This window comes from Schistocerca americana, chromosome 5, assembly GCF_021461395.2.
Source record: "Schistocerca americana isolate TAMUIC-IGC-003095 chromosome 5, iqSchAmer2.1, whole genome shotgun sequence".
NCBI lineage: Eukaryota > Metazoa > Arthropoda > Insecta > Orthoptera > Acrididae > Schistocerca > Schistocerca americana.
In genome coordinates, this window is record NC_060123.1 from 651,956,732 (window position 1) to 651,972,602 (window position 15,871).

The 15,871-nt window shown below is 40.3% G+C and overlaps 1 protein-coding gene across 4 annotated transcripts in view; it reads right to left on the reverse strand.

The window, feature by feature from the left end:
- LOC124616713 (RB1-inducible coiled-coil protein 1) overlaps nt 1-15,871 on the reverse strand; it is a 314,373-nt gene that overhangs the window by 60,069 nt on the left and 238,433 nt on the right. For all 4 annotated transcript variants that reach the window (XM_047145068.1, XM_047145070.1, XM_047145069.1 and 1 more), the window contains exons 13-14: nt 10,817-11,122; nt 9,218-9,502 (exon numbers count right to left, since the gene is read on the reverse strand). In XM_047145068.1, the coding sequence (XP_047001024.1) occupies nt 9,218-9,502; nt 10,817-11,122 (591 nt within the window). The remainder of the gene's footprint in view (nt 1-9,217; nt 9,503-10,816; nt 11,123-15,871) is intronic.

Below are 15,871 nucleotides of genomic sequence, written 5' to 3' on the forward strand. Positions count from 1 at the left end.
GAGAGAAATTTGTCTGTACGCAGTGATGACCTGTTGGACTTCCCCCCAGTCAGACTATCAAGCAGCCGAGTGTAAATAACACCAAGTGAAGAATTCAGCGTACAATGGGTCTCAACATGAACAGGATAGCTGTGGAGGAGTGAAACTGTAAGCGGTTGTTGGCTTGAAAATCACAACTGGTCCCCAGAAGCGAAGTCACATTACATAAGTGATACCAGGATTTTGAAGGCCTGCAACTGCATCAACGCCTTTCTGAACAGTAAACAGATGAACAGTAGCAAGAGACAGACCACTTCTGGTACATGATACCACAAGGAACTGAGGTGCAGCTGGGAGTGTTGTTGAATCTTTAGCTTAATTCGGTTTTCATTTAGCAGATGTAGACTGAGATGAATAGGACCAGCTCATTGCAAAAAATCCCCATGACTGGCAGTATCTCTGATGGCATGCTCCTTCCAACATAGGAGGTGCTCACCTGCCTTAGGCGACTGTTCAAACCTCAGGTCACACCTCCTGAACTCCAGATGGCAGGAATATCTGGCAATTCAGAAGATAATTGCTCAGGCAACCACCCCTCCCTCGGCCTAGCCTGTACCAGGGGGTGCCTGTGAATCCAAACTACCTTCCTAAGGCTGGGAATTGCGTTGCCCAGTCATCTGTTGTGCATCAAAAACATGGGCAGCTTTCAGGAGCGCATGGGGAGAAGAAGAAACAAAGTGGGACATCGAACACCGAAGCAGAGGAAAGGGAGGAGATGGACAGCAAAGAAATATGAAAAAAAAATCTTGAGGGATTGTTGTGATGTCGGTTGGCCAAAACTTCAGAATACATTCCCAAAAATATCCAAGACATTTTCCTCAAGGGAGGGGGTAAAAGAATAGCACAACAATAGACATGCAGCACGGAAAGGTGCTGCATACGCTGGGGACCCATGGCAGCCAAGCACAAACTCACCAAAGTGCAGAGGCCCTCTGGACATACATTGTATACGGCCACTTACTGCACTGAAGGAGAAGATTCAATAATGAATAATGTACGTATTGCAAATCTTTGATATAATTAAGTGTGCTGTTACGTTAGTTGTTGTATCCTAGCATTTTCGGTCCCATCTTTTGCAAGTCCAAGGTGGCAACATAACAGCCGAAACCAGTAATCTATATGAATAAAAACTTTAGCCATCTTGGCAACTGAAAATTTATGCTGTGTTCATAATACTACAGATCACCCCACGCTGATGATGTCAGAAGTGTATAAAGGAAATGTGTGGTGTGTTTATAACTGTGAAATACATCATTTGATCGTACCCTACCTGCCTCTCCAGAAGAAATTTCAAGTTTTGACAAGAGACCACAGCCTCTGAAGAAAGAGTGAAGGATAAAGGAAGTTTTACTGTAATTGTATTACTGTGGGCACATTTACTGAAGTGACATATTGCCTTTGTTTACATTTCAGAATCGTCAGCAGACATTTGTTTAATGTTTTTTTCTGACAGTTCCACAGCACAAGTAGCTGGTATTCTCAAAGATTCAGTCGAGATCTTGGCCAGAGGTTAGATGTCCTCTCCACATCAATATACATGAGAAGCGTACCATAGTCATCACAGTAGTTCCTCCAATATTCAGTGTAGCACAGGAGTCTAGGATCCAGAAGCTTCGGGACAAACCGACATTGTAACAAATTATGGAGCAGCTACAGAATAAGACCACAGAAATGACAACTGTGGACAATAGTGTGGATTGTACAGTACAGTAAGATCTGGCCACTGGCTTGGCTCCTGTCAGCCACAATCAATGGAGAGTGAGTCTTTTGAGAATGTTAGTCAATTGTGCTGGGTTAAGCATCAGAAAAATGATTGAACAAACATCAAATGACTGTCCCAAGATGACAGCCAACATGAAATACATTAACAGATGGCCACTAATGCCAACAGAATTTTGTACTTACTCATACATTCAGACATTTCACAAATGCTCCCAATGAACACACTGCTCACCTTCTCATGGATTGTTTAACTGAAATTAGATCTTGCAACTTTGTGGCAAGACTTTGTTGAAAAATAGTGCGAATAAATTGTGATGATTTTATTTTATATCCTCAAAGATGTGTATGTACATATGAAACAGTGTCGTATATGCTTCTATGAAATGCAGTCTGCATCAGAACACTTTCTGACAGAAATTAATTCCAAACTTTTTTATTTCTTTTATTTATATAGTGTCCTGTCAAATTTCTTTTGGAAACTTGTGTGGAGAAAAAGTACTTGACAAGATACTAACTGCTATCTCCTTGGATTGCAGAACTGGTGAACGCTCTGTATACACGTGCAGATAAATGGTAATATCTGTGTTGAAACAGAGGTACAACAATCACCAAGAAAGTGATGCCCCACATTTTGCCTCCATTTAATAATTGTATATGGCACACAATGAAAATTCCGCATACGAAAGAATGATATTTCATTTACATAGCCTATTTTTCCGTGTAATCTCCTCACAGTTCTATTGCCCTTCTTTAGCTACACACAAGGGCGTGTGCCCAGTTTGTACCAATTCTTGTTCTGCTCACTAAGCCATTTCTTCACTGCCAGAGACATAACCTTACTGTACACAAAAACCTACCATAAATGCTATCCTTTAATTACTCAAATAAATTGCAGTCAGAAAGGGAGAGGTCAGGGATGTAAAGTGGATGAGCGAACACTGTCTAGCTCAGTTTCACGACTTGTTCAGGAAACCTCATACTTGTAGGAGGCCAAGCGATACTGTTTTGGACCAAAACATCTCGTAGGTTGTTATGGAGCCAAAGGTGGCGGAAAAAGTTTTGATCATGGTAGTTGTGTTCACATATGCCTCGAAATTAACAGTACTGCCTCTTGGTATCACACTGAAGAAAATCACACCCTCACAGTACCAAAACAAAGTCATCATGATCTTACTGGTAGAAGCATCTGCTCTGATTTTTTCCTTCTGTGTTGAATGAGGATGACATCACTTCCATGATGCCTTTTTGTGTTGTGTTGAACATGGTGAACACAGCTTTCATAACGTGTCACAAGCCAGGGACAAGGAGGCCTCTCCCTAGTTTCAAAATGTTGCAACAACTCAGAATATATATTTATAATTTATTTTTTATTTTTTGTGAGATGTGTGTTCCACTGTAAGACAGCATGGTACCCACCTTGCACAAATGTTAAGAGTATCCAAGAGTGCAGATAACTGCATCCACAATTGCTTTGCTTATTGACAGCAGCAGTGCCAACTGCCAAGTCATAATGTGTTGCGAATGTGCTGCAAATCAAAGAGCTCTGCCAAATCGCCTTCGGACGGCCTCACCCTCAGTGCGCAGAGACAAGGACTGAACATACTTCTGTCAACTGCAGATGCTCCATGGATTCCACACAAATGTTTGCAAATACAGTTTATTTCACCACAGTGATAAAATTCAATGCTGACAGACTACTTGTGATGTACATCATTTATAGACACATTTTGAAAAATTGCTGCTGTTGCACCATCTGTAGCAGGAAATGGAATTTTGTACGCACACTCAGGAAACTAAAGAATTTGTACCTAACATTTCACATTTGCAAAATTGTTGTTAGCTGAGAAAAATAAATGTGGGGCATTACTTTCTGGATTATTCTTGTATACGTTTTTTCTGTTACTATGTTGATTGTGATGTTTCCTTAGTTTAGCAGTCTGTCTGTGTTACTAGGGACACCCAGCTAGGTACTTTCATTTTGTAGGTCTAATTTTTACTCATATTTCAGAAATCTTTACTATAACCATTTAATTCAGTCTCACACTGCACCATATCTTCTGTTATGCATAAATGTTTTAAGGAAGTAAGTTATATGTCCCTTCCCATGCCTGTAGGCTATGTCATTTAAGACTTTGTACTCGAGTTCCACTAACAATATACAATAAACTCCCATTTATCCGGAATCCACTTTATCTGAACAAATTTTTCCTATTTTCGTGGCTCACATTGGCCACATCTGACGCATGGCACAGCTAAGCTTTTGGCAAGCTAGACTGACACTTGACAAGTTTCAACTTGTCTGCACCTGGAGCCATGTATTCAGTGGTGTGTTTCAGCAGTCTGCTGCTAACCAGTGCACTGGCGCATATCAAAATCCCAGAGTCGACAATTCATGCATGTTTTGGTTGAAGTTTAGCATGTTTCTTGTTTGTATTGTGTGATATCATGCCATGGCCATCTATTGGAACTCCTTGGAAGTACAGTACGTATAGTACTGCTCTATGCAGCGCGACATAGACTTGTCGAAACCGATAATGAGAGTGTGGTGCCAAACACTTTCCGCCTGTTGTCAGTACATCAGACGAAGCCGAGCATTTAACAGTGAACATACAAGGCACTGTTATGTTGCCGCATGGGGTAGTGTAGGACAGGGGAGAGAGGTAGAGGTATCGGATGCTTTCATTCAGTGGCTGCCACAGCCTAATTTCAAAAGTCAAAAGCTTTGTCTAGTGCTTCTCGAATGTTGTCAAGTCGTGTATCTGTGTGTTTTCAATGTAATGTTCCATGCTCGCAAAACATGCTTTAAAATGTTCAGAAATAAAAGTGGTTGAAAGCCAAAAAATAATCAGTAACAAAATGCTAAATGTGACTACGAGCGCAAAACAAAAAAAGAATGTCATCTCATTGGAACAAAAGCTTCGCACTTTGCAGAGAATTGATGCTGGTAAACCACCCACGGAAGTTGCTGCAGATCTGAAAGTCAGTAGGAGTATGATTACTGACTGGAAGACAAATCAAACAGCAATTGAAAAATTTTGTTCCATCCGAGCATCAGGCAGAGCAGTGAAATCTCTTAAAAACAATGAGAAAAGGTGCACATGCTCAGTTAGAAGAGGCATTACTTTTTGGGCATGAACAAATAAGAGCCAATTTTATGCCAGTTTTAGGTCCTCTACTTCATCAGAAAGCAATGGCTTTTTATGAGCTGACTGAAGGAAAGGAGCAAGAATTCCCCGGAAGTGATGGCTCGCTGGATCTGTGTAAAAAGCAGCGTGGGATTCATGAAATGCCCATCAGTGGCGAATCATTACACTGGGATGAAGCTGCTATCGCTGATATTAAGAAGAAACTGCACACTATCATAGACAAAGGCGATTATACAACTGATGAAACCAGGTTGAATTGCAAAATGTTGCCAACAAAAACCCTTGCCTCTAAACAAGAAAAAATGACATCCAGATATAAAAATGCAAAGAAAGAGTTACTGTCCTCACATGCAGTAATGTCACTAGCAATCATAATATGTGCCTTACTTTAACTGGCAAATCCGATAAACCAAGAGCATTTAGACAGCAATCAGCTGATAAACCTTTGCCAGTGTGGTACACAAATGAGTCTAAGGCACGAATGAATGTTGCCGTCTTCAAAGAGTGATTCCAGGCAGAGTTTGTTACAGCTGTAGAAAAATACACGGAGGAAAATCGACTTCATTGAAAAGCGCTACTCCTTGTGGACAACACTCCTCCTCACCCAGGTGATCTGCAAGATGGGGATATCAAAGTTGTGTTTCTCCAACTAAATGTCACTTCTCTATGGCAACCAATGGACCAAGGTGTTCTTGAGACAATAAAAAAACATTACAGGCAAACTGCTGGAATAATTAATCGGTGTGATTGATTCTGAAAACGATTTTGTGCAAGCTCTTAAAAAAATCAATGTTTTAAGTGTCATTCATTGGATTGCTGAGGCTTGGAATCTAATTCCTCCAATTTCTCTCATTAGGTCTTGGGAAAAAAACTTCTTAGACCATAAGGCAACTCATCAGTGGTGGGAAGAAGGAGGCAACACCGAAACTCAAGCTGACATGCCAGAAACAGATGAAAATGACGTAATTTTGGTGAGTTTACTCGAGAAGCTACCGGGTTATGAAGATGCGAACTTTGAAAATGTTGAAGAATGGATGGAAAACGACTCATTTCCCTGAGGAAGAAATCGTCCAAATGCAACCAATCAGAAAGTGTCCGGAGAATGCGTGTGTGATGACGCAGCAGAGAAAAAGATTCCTCATACGGTCAGTTACGAAGCAATCCAAACCGCACTGGAGTGCATCAGCCTACAGGAGATGGTAATTATACTGAAATTGTTCGTTTCCAATGTTTGAGATATATTGTCACAATGAAAGTTTCTAATAAAAAAAATAAAAAGGGAGGAAAGAAAGAGAGAGAGAGAGAGAGAGAGAGAGAGAGAGAGAGAGAGAATTGCATACCTTTTTACCAAAAAATAAATTCTAATGAAGCGTCTTAGATCTTCAACATCTGTAAGTTTAAACTTTTTTTACTTTAAAGTTCCTCTATACAAACTTTTCATTCCTTTGAGTAATCTCTAGATTTGTTTCATAATTTTGTGCGGTAGTTTATTTTTTATTAAAAAAGTGTAGGTAATAAAATTAAAACTCCTGTTTCTTTCTGCTGGCAAATAAGGTGGATTTTTTCTGTAAGAATGTAAAATAAATGAGGTTTGCTATTCAGTATTTAAAAACTTTGGTTTTTCAATCATACTCTGGTGCCTTTTTAACATGTCAACACAATTTTTTCAGTCAAAAACATGCAGGCTTTTTCACAACCATATCAACTTACCCTACACACACTTTATGATCATATTTCGCTATATTGACGCAAATTGGGGGTATTTCACACGTGAAAACAGGGACTTCGGTTTATGCGAAATTTTCGTTATCCAAACCAGCCACCGTCCCAATCATTTCGGATAAACAGGAGTTTACTGTAAGTGAAATCTGTTTCCTCCAAGTGTAAAACTGATAGTCTACCTCGTGATTACTCTTCTACATTTCCATGGCTTCCTGTAAGTTGGGATACCCTTTTTAGGTATGCAGGTGTTTAAGGAGATAAGTCATAACTTGTTATTTTCAAAACTGTCAGGAGCTTCACTTGTCAGGTACCTTTATTTGAGGGATTTTACCTACCGTATTCCAGTAGTATGTATTTATAATCTTTGTTTGGTTTTGAAAAACTAAACAGGTACATCATCTCTAGGATTGTAACATCCTATTATTTAGTAAATTGAGGTGGGAGGGAGGGAGGGAGAGAGAGAGGGGGAGAGAGAGAGAGAGAGAGAGAGAGAGAGAGAGAGAGAGAGAGAGAGAGAGAAGGCTTTTTTGTCAAAAGCTTATTTGTTTAGCAGTCTTTCTGCCGTGCGTGTCTGTGACCCAACATTTCCACTATATGGTGAGAAGCAATAATATTGTCATTATATATAAACTGAAGTTGGTTAAAATCATCATGAATTAGTAACTCATACTGTAGATATAGCTAAGATGATTGTTAGGTGATTGCACATTTAACTGGAGTGATTTCCCAAGCAGCTGACTGACTTAAAACACATCGCTCAAGTTAGTTATAATTGAGCATTGGCTAAAGTTGTGGATCGTTAGATATGCAGCAGCAACAATGGTTAAGTCAATACCTACATATAACAGTTAGCATTCAGGTGGTAAGCATATGGCTATGAGTGTGTAAGCTCTCAAAATCTGATTTGCTTGCAATAAATGTTCAGACTTACAAAACAGTATGTCTTAAAATATTTAGTTTCGCTTTTCTGGCTATTACTAATATCAATAATTTATGCCATACAAAACCAATTTTTTTACAGACATTAATATTAGCTATATGGCATTTTGTACATCTGACTGCTCCTCAAAATTTAGTGAAATGCTGTTCCCAAAGAAACACTACACAGTTGCAAAGTGGTGCGTCAACTATACAGATAAGTTGTTGGTCAACTAATTTGGGGACCAGTGGCCACCAAACACCACTAAAAATTTATTATGGAATTTAGAGTCATTAATGAAAATAACACAATAACAGTCTTTGAATGATACCCATGTTGTGCAGATCGTTGAATTTTTCCTCTCATGTTCCAGTAGTCATTTTACACTGATTCAAGGGACTTTGCCTTTTAAATCAAATTTTGATTTATTTAACTAGAGAAAAATAATTTTCCATTTTGCATGTTTCCTATATGTGGTTCACTATATTACATAAGTGCTGAAAAGTAGGCACATCAAATATTTTGTGTTTAGTACGTCAAATTCAATTTTTCATTGTCGCTCTTGAGGTGTACATTTACTGTGTGTTGACTCCTGACCGAGGAGATATATTTTGAACCAGTTGTGGAAGGTGGTCAGGTGCTTTTCGCTGCCGAAGCTGTTAGGAGACACAATGCCAAAAAGTTTGTTTATATTGTCAAATCAAGTCCTAGTTGGCTCACATTTATATGCGAGTATTAAGTGGCAGTAATGCAGCCTGCTCCTAACATGATACAATAGAGTGGTTGTTGGGCTGGAATGTCACAAAGCGTTTAGGATTATGAGTGGAAGAGTTCACTATTATGAAAATGACAACAGCCACTACGAACAGAGGCAATATCAAGTAACTGATATTCTTCATTATGGTCATCACATTTTCATCTTCATGATGCCATACCTTTCCAATGAAAACAAATACCGAGTTTCTGCATGAAGCAAATATTATTATGGGTTTGGAGGAGGAGGAGATTACTGTTTAACGTCCCGTCGACAACGAGGTCATTAGAGACGGAATACAAGCTCGGATTAGGGAAGGATGGGGAAGGAAATCGGCCGTGCCCTTTCTAAGGAACCATCCCGGCATTTGCCTGAAGCGATTTAGGGAAATCACGGAAAACCTAAAACAGGATGGCAGGACCCGGGATTGAACAGTCGTCCTCCCGAATGCGAGTCCAGTGTGCTAACGACTGCGCCACCTCGCTCGGTATTATTATGGGTTTGCTTAGGTTGGTAGTCAGTAGCATTTTTTTTTCCATTTTTTTAACCACTCCGTGACTTATTAAAAAAATTGAAAAGAGTAAAAGAAGAACCACATTCAAAACACACTCAAGCTACTTCGCAGTCTTGTTTTCCACGACGATATTCCCATCTGTGGGTAAGAAAGTCAGTTATAGTGCAATCTGACAATCTAACTCAAAGTCCAAATACCAACCTGCAAATGTTATGATAGCAAGTAACAGTTTCAAATACATTATGAGCTTGCATAATGGATGGAGAGGGTAGACAATGGTGATATAAAAATACATACAATTCACAGTATCTTTCATAGCAGATCATCATCTTGGACCACCAAAATTTAAGTGTTTACAGAACAACTTATTTTATTGGGGTAAAATTAATAGTTGTACAAACCTCTATTCTTTCAAGACTGCTGTCACTGGGGCTGCGTTCCATGGAAGTAGTTGTCATAAGCCTAAACCTGGAACGCAGACCCTCCAGCTCAGTCTTGTAATCATGTGTCAGTCTATCAGACAGTTCCTTGAGAGCACGCTGCTTCTCTAGCTCGAAGGCATCTAGCTTAGATTGCAATTCTTGTCGATGAGATATTTCAGTCTCCAATTTTGCCTGCATAGTGCTAAGCTGAGCTACAAGATCAGAATGTGCTGCTACTGCTTTTTCTTCCTTGGTGCTCAACTCCTACAAAATACAAACAAACAGACATTACAGTACATGCTTGTGCATATAATACAAAAGCCACCGCAAAAATTAGATACTACAGATCCTAAGTGAAATGATCTTCTGTAATATGGAGTAAGTAAAATATTTTCACTTAAGAGGAAATACCAAACTTTGCACAACATGTAAATATGTACCCACTGAACCGTGAAAGATAATTCTGAAGCTGTTATAGCCACACACCATCAAACAGAAACAAGTGTAAAGCACTTATTTAGACATCATATCACTGCACTGTAGGTACACAAAAATCAGATGTTAGTAAACGTCTTATGTTGCTTGATATTATTGTGAAATATACATTAACTGGTTATGCTAAGAAATTTGTCAGTGAAGCAGAAAGAACAGGCCAGCAATAAATTCTTTACGCTTCTCTTAGGAGTCAAGTAATTGTAAAATTCCACACAGCAACTTTTAAAGACACAAAATTTAGTGCTCTACACCAGGAAAATATAAATAAAAAATGGAAGGTCACGGCACAGAAGAAGACAAAGAATTGCCTATACTTACTAAAGTGCCTTCAAAATCACTAAAAATCTGAAAAATGTATTCCAATTTTGAAATAGCAGGAAGCAAATAAAATAACTGGATATGGGACACAGTAAAATGTCAAGATACAAGGTGTATACACACAAGACTAACAGGAAAGGTGAAGGCTCAGAATTATCTGTTTGTACTGAATCCTCACATTTTTAGAAATAAAATTACTTTTTGAATCTTCTCACAGATTCAAGAAGACAAAGAATATTAATTTCATACATACATTTGGTTACAAGCAAAATAAGCAAGGTACTCTCCTATACTGCCTAGTATTGAGAGACAAGTTACCTATCTTTAGGTACATATGGAGGAAGAAAACATTTCTAAGTGTTTTTTTCTCAATATACATAAAAATTACTACTTATGATGAATTTAAAAGCATTGACTTCATTTTCATCAGGCTGTTACTTTGTACGAGTATATTAATAAACTCTACAAGCTAGTTTGTAACTGAATGGCGTTGTGCCTATCTGCGACTCAGCATCTCCACTATATGGTGAGTAGCAACTTTCCTTCCGTAATATTGTTACATTTTATACTACTGATAAAGATGATGCATCTACATCCGTTATGCACTTGAGAATGGGCACATGTCTGAAACTAGTGTGTAGGCTTATAAAAAAATTTGTTTAAACTACCAACCTGGTAGACAAGATGTAAATCTTTAAATAAATAAAAGCTACAATAACCTTACTTTTAACCTCAAAGTGCTCGTAAGGCAACAGGCATACTAACATCTCTAACCCTACGCAGTTCTTCATCCCTCGCATCTGCCGCTGCTGCTGCGTCACGCCTAAGAGCTTCCATCTCAAGTTCATGGTCTACTGTGAGCCTTTGAACAGCCCCATCCCTGTCGGCTGCAGCAGCTACAGCAAGCTCATTAGCAGTGTGCGACAACTGGGCAAGCTCCGCCAGAACTAGACCACGTAACGCTGCTAGCTCATTGCGCAATTCAGATGCATATGATCCAACAAATGTGCCAGCTTTCCGAAGGTGTAACTGCAGTCGTTCCACTTCTTCCCGTGTGTTTCCCAGATTCTCCTATAAAACAAACAAAATGCCTCTATAGATAATCTAAAATCATTTTAAAAAATGATGAGAAAAATGAACAATTTCATATATGTGAACAATATTGTGTGTGTGTGTGTGTGTGTGTGTGTGTGTGTGTGTGTGTGTGTAAATCAATTCATCATGCTTTCAAAGTGCATATGGACTCACTGACAAATTACTTCTCAGTCTCGTACCATTCTTTATTGAGCACTGTTTATTGTACACCCAATAATATGTGGGTAAATAGATCTACAAAATAAGATAGCACAAATATAATAAATAACACAGGAGGACTGGAAATTTAAATTCATCCTTTGAAGGAGGAAAAGAAAAGATGGAGCCTGTGATCAAGTCAATCAGAGATAATCATACCTTTATTTGGACATGCTGTGTTTCTGGCCACATTTGATCCCCCTATTCCATTTATGTCATCGTGCTTCTTGAAATTAGTATTTCCACACAGTGTCAATCAGAGATAATCATACCTTCCCGGGGGGGGGGGGGGGGGGCAAATGTCTTATGGAATAAAATAAGTAGACATGGTAAACAGACTGTGTTCAGATTTTAATTTTCGTTGAGTACTGTGTGGAAATACTAATTTCAAGAAGCACGATGACATAAATGGAATAGGGGGATCAAATGTGGCCAGAAACACAGCATGTCCAAATTGCTTACTATCAGTTATCCTTGGCTGCACTCACATATCAGTAGCCTTATTATGGTGAATGATAGTGCTTAAGTAAGCTATTGTGTGTGCAGCACATCAGCTGCCTTCACATGTCTGCCTGTTCGGGTAAGCATAGCTCATGATGTGCACCCTAACCCTCTTCCCCAAACTGCCCCAATGCATGACACAGCAACATGAGTAGCATGCCACTGCCAAGTGATGTGTGGAGGGGCAATGGGCAATGGCAGGAGCATGCAGCTATGCTCCGTTCTAATGAAGTAGCTAGACATTATGCAACAACTGCATTATGCATCCAATTTAATAACTTTTTAACACAATTTACAGTCACTTCCATAAAAGCAGGAGAAGTTCACCCTCTTATTAGGGTTCAATTTCTTTTTTTAGGTAGCCTATGTTCTTCCTCACAGTTCAAGCTATTTCCATAGCTGATTTCATCGCATTTTATTCAGCACTTTAGTGGGAAAATGTAACACATAGAGGACTTACTTTCGCATTTATAATTATGGTTTCAACTACACCATAAAAAGACAATCTCACTAATACAGGAGTGCATAACTTCTCTCAACATCTGTAACCTAACCCTTAAGCATACAAATAAATGTTCCGTGACCAGGTTGTCATCTGCTTTTTATTTTTATCTATCTCTTGTTTCTTTCAAGTTCTCTCCCTGCTCTAAAAAAGGACTACTACTTTCCTAGGTGAGAACTATGAAGACAGGATGCTCATATTCATAGGACTTGTACATTCGTATGTTCTGCGGAAATGATTAGCATTTGAACCAATATGTGAAGCCTGTGGGTTCAAGGTCAACATTGATATTGTGGCACAACATCATCTACCGGTAAAATGGACCCGAGGCTCTCATTCTACACCTACACCTAAATAGATACTCTGCAAGCCACCATACGGTGTGTGACGGAGGGAATCCTATACCACTACTTGTAATTTCCTTTCCTGTTCCATTTGCAAACAGAGCATGGGAAAAACAACTGCTTGTATGCCTCTGTATGAGCCCTAATTTTTCATATCTTATCTTTGCGCTCCTTACGCACAATGTATACTGGCGGCAGTAGAATCATTCAGCAGTCAACTTCAAATGCAGGTTCTCTAAATTTTCTCAAAAGTGTATCTCAAAAAGAACGTCGCCTTCCCTCCAGGGATTCCCATCTGAGCTCCTGAAGCATCTCCATAATGCTTGCATGTTGTTAGAACCTACCGGTAACAAATCTAGCAGCCCACCTCTGAACCGATGTCTTCGTTCATTCCAACCCAGTATGGATCCCAAACACTCAAGCAGTACTCAAGAATAGGTCACACCAGCATCGTCTATGCAGTCTCCTTTACAAGTGGACCACTCTTTCCTGAAGATTTCCCAATAAACCATTTGCCGTCCCTACCACATTTTTCACATGCTCATTCCACCTCATATCACTTTGCCATGTTACAGCCAGATATTTAAATGACTTGGTTATGTCAGGCGGGACACGTAATACTGTATCCGAACATTTCAGGTTTGATCTTGCTACTCATTCGCATTAACTTACATTTTTCCATGTTTAGGGCTAGCTGCCATGCAGCACGCCAACTGGAAATTTTGTCTAAGTCATCTCTTACCTTCCTACAGTTGCTCAACTTCGACACCTTACCATACACCACAGCATCATCAACTAACAACTGCAGACTGCTGCCCACCCTTTCAGGCAAATCATTTATGTATACAGAGAACAATAGCAATCCTATTGTACTTCCCTAGGTCACTCCTGACGATACCCTTGTCTCTGATGAACACTCGCTGTCGAGAACAACACACTGGGTTCTATTATAAACTGAAGGTAATGGATCAGTGTGACTTGAGCAAATGTGCAGGACGCCTCTCAAGCATATGTGCGAACCGTACTGTCAAATCAGTGAGTTTGAAAAAGGGCATGTTATTGTCATGAGAGAATGTGATGCATCAAACGAGAAATTGCTGCTCTGTAGGACAAAGTGTTTTGGCAGTGCAACAGGTGTGCACCTAATGTTTCACAGAAGGCCACAGAACACGACGAGATGGGTCAGGTTTCCCCACCCAGACCACCACTCCGAGAAGATCTGACATCTTATCCGAATGGCACTGTAGGACAGATCTGCGTCCTCCTCAGCTTTGGCACAACAGTGGAACAGTCGAACACATTGTACAGTATCAGATGTGACAGTTAAACACCATTATTATGGCACGGGTTACGTGCAAGTCGTCCACTTCTCCGCCTACCACTGACAAACATGGAGAAACACATTTAGACGGCAGTGGTGATGGTATGACGTCACAGAGGGCAGACTGACACCAGATAGTATTTTCAGTTCAGTTTCTGTTTGTTTGAAAATGATGGCTGCTTTTTCGTTCACCGCAGATATGTCCTGGGCACTGCGACCAGTGCGATCTAAGTGCTGTACATCCTATGACCTGTAGTCATACCCTTTCCGCACAACACCCCCGAAGCCATTTTTCAGCAAGACAATGCAAGACCACATGATGTTGCATGAATATGTGCCTTCTTGGTGTCATAGGATGTCAGCGTTTTGCTCTGGCCCGCCAGATCACCAGACTTGTTACCAATCAAAAATGCATGGAATATGGTGAAACGACAGTGCATCACTGTAATCCAATGCCAATCACCACAGATGAACTATGGAAGCAGGTGAATGCAGCATGCACGACTATATCACAGGATCCCATTCGCACCTTATACATGTCGATTCCACCATCACGTGTGGGAGAAGTTATCTGCCTACGGCAGACTCCGTGCCTACTAGGCAACAGGACACATGCTGAAGTGAGGTGACTGAAATGCTAATTATTTCTGCAAAACATACTAATGTATATGTTCTGTGAATATGAATGTCCTGTCCCTAGTCCTTCCAGGTGTTCTGTTTTTTTTACTGAACATGAGCATTATAGCAGTAACTGCACTGAAGTGCCCAAGAAACTGGTATAGGCATGCATATTCAAATACAGAGATATATAAACAGGCAGAAAATGGCACTGCAGTCAGCTGCCTATATATGACAACAAGTGTCTGGTGCAGTTGTTAGTCAGTTACTGCTGCTACAATGGCAGGTTATCAAGTTTTAACTGAGTTTCAACATGATGCTATAGTTGGCGCAGTGCACAAGCAATGAGACATAGCATCTCCGAGGCAGTGATGAAGTGGGGATTTTCCTGTACGACTACTTGATGAGTCACTGCGACTGGAAAAAGATCCTGCAAGAACAGGACCAACAACGTTTCAAGAGAATCATTCAATGAGACAGAATTGCAAGCCTTCTGCAAACTGCTGCAGATTTAAATCCTGGGCCATCAACTAGTGGCAGCATTTTTGAACCATTCAATGAAACAATATCGATATGGGCTTGCGGAGTCGAAGATCCACTCGTGTACCCTTGATGACTACATGACACGAAGCTCTATGCCTTGTCTGGGGCCGTCAACACTGACATTGGACTGCTGACGACTGGAAACATGTTGCATGGTCGGACAAGTCTCTTTTCATATTGTATTGAGCGGCTGGACGAGTACAGGTGGAGACAACCTCGTGAATGTATGGACCCTGCATGTCAGCAGAGGACTGTTCAAGCTGGTGGAGGCTCTAATGATGTGGGGTGTGTACGGTTGGAGTGATATGGAACCCATGATACGTCTAGATATGACTGACAGGTGACACATACGTAAGTATCCTGCCTTATAACCTGCAACCATTAATGCCCATTGTGCATTCCGATGGACTTGGGCAATTCCAGCAGGGCAATGCGACACATCATACATACAGAATTGCTAGAGTGTGGCTCCAGGAACACCATTCAGAGTTTAAATACTTCCGCTGGCCACCAAACTCCCCAGACATTAACATTATTGATCATATCTGGGACACCTTGCGATGTGCTGTTCAGAAGAAATCTGTACTCTTGCAGGGTTATGGACAGGCCTGCAGGATTCATGGTGCCAGTTTCCTCCAGAACTACCTCAGATATTAGTTGAGTCCATGGCGCCTCGTATTGCGGCACTTCTGCGGGAA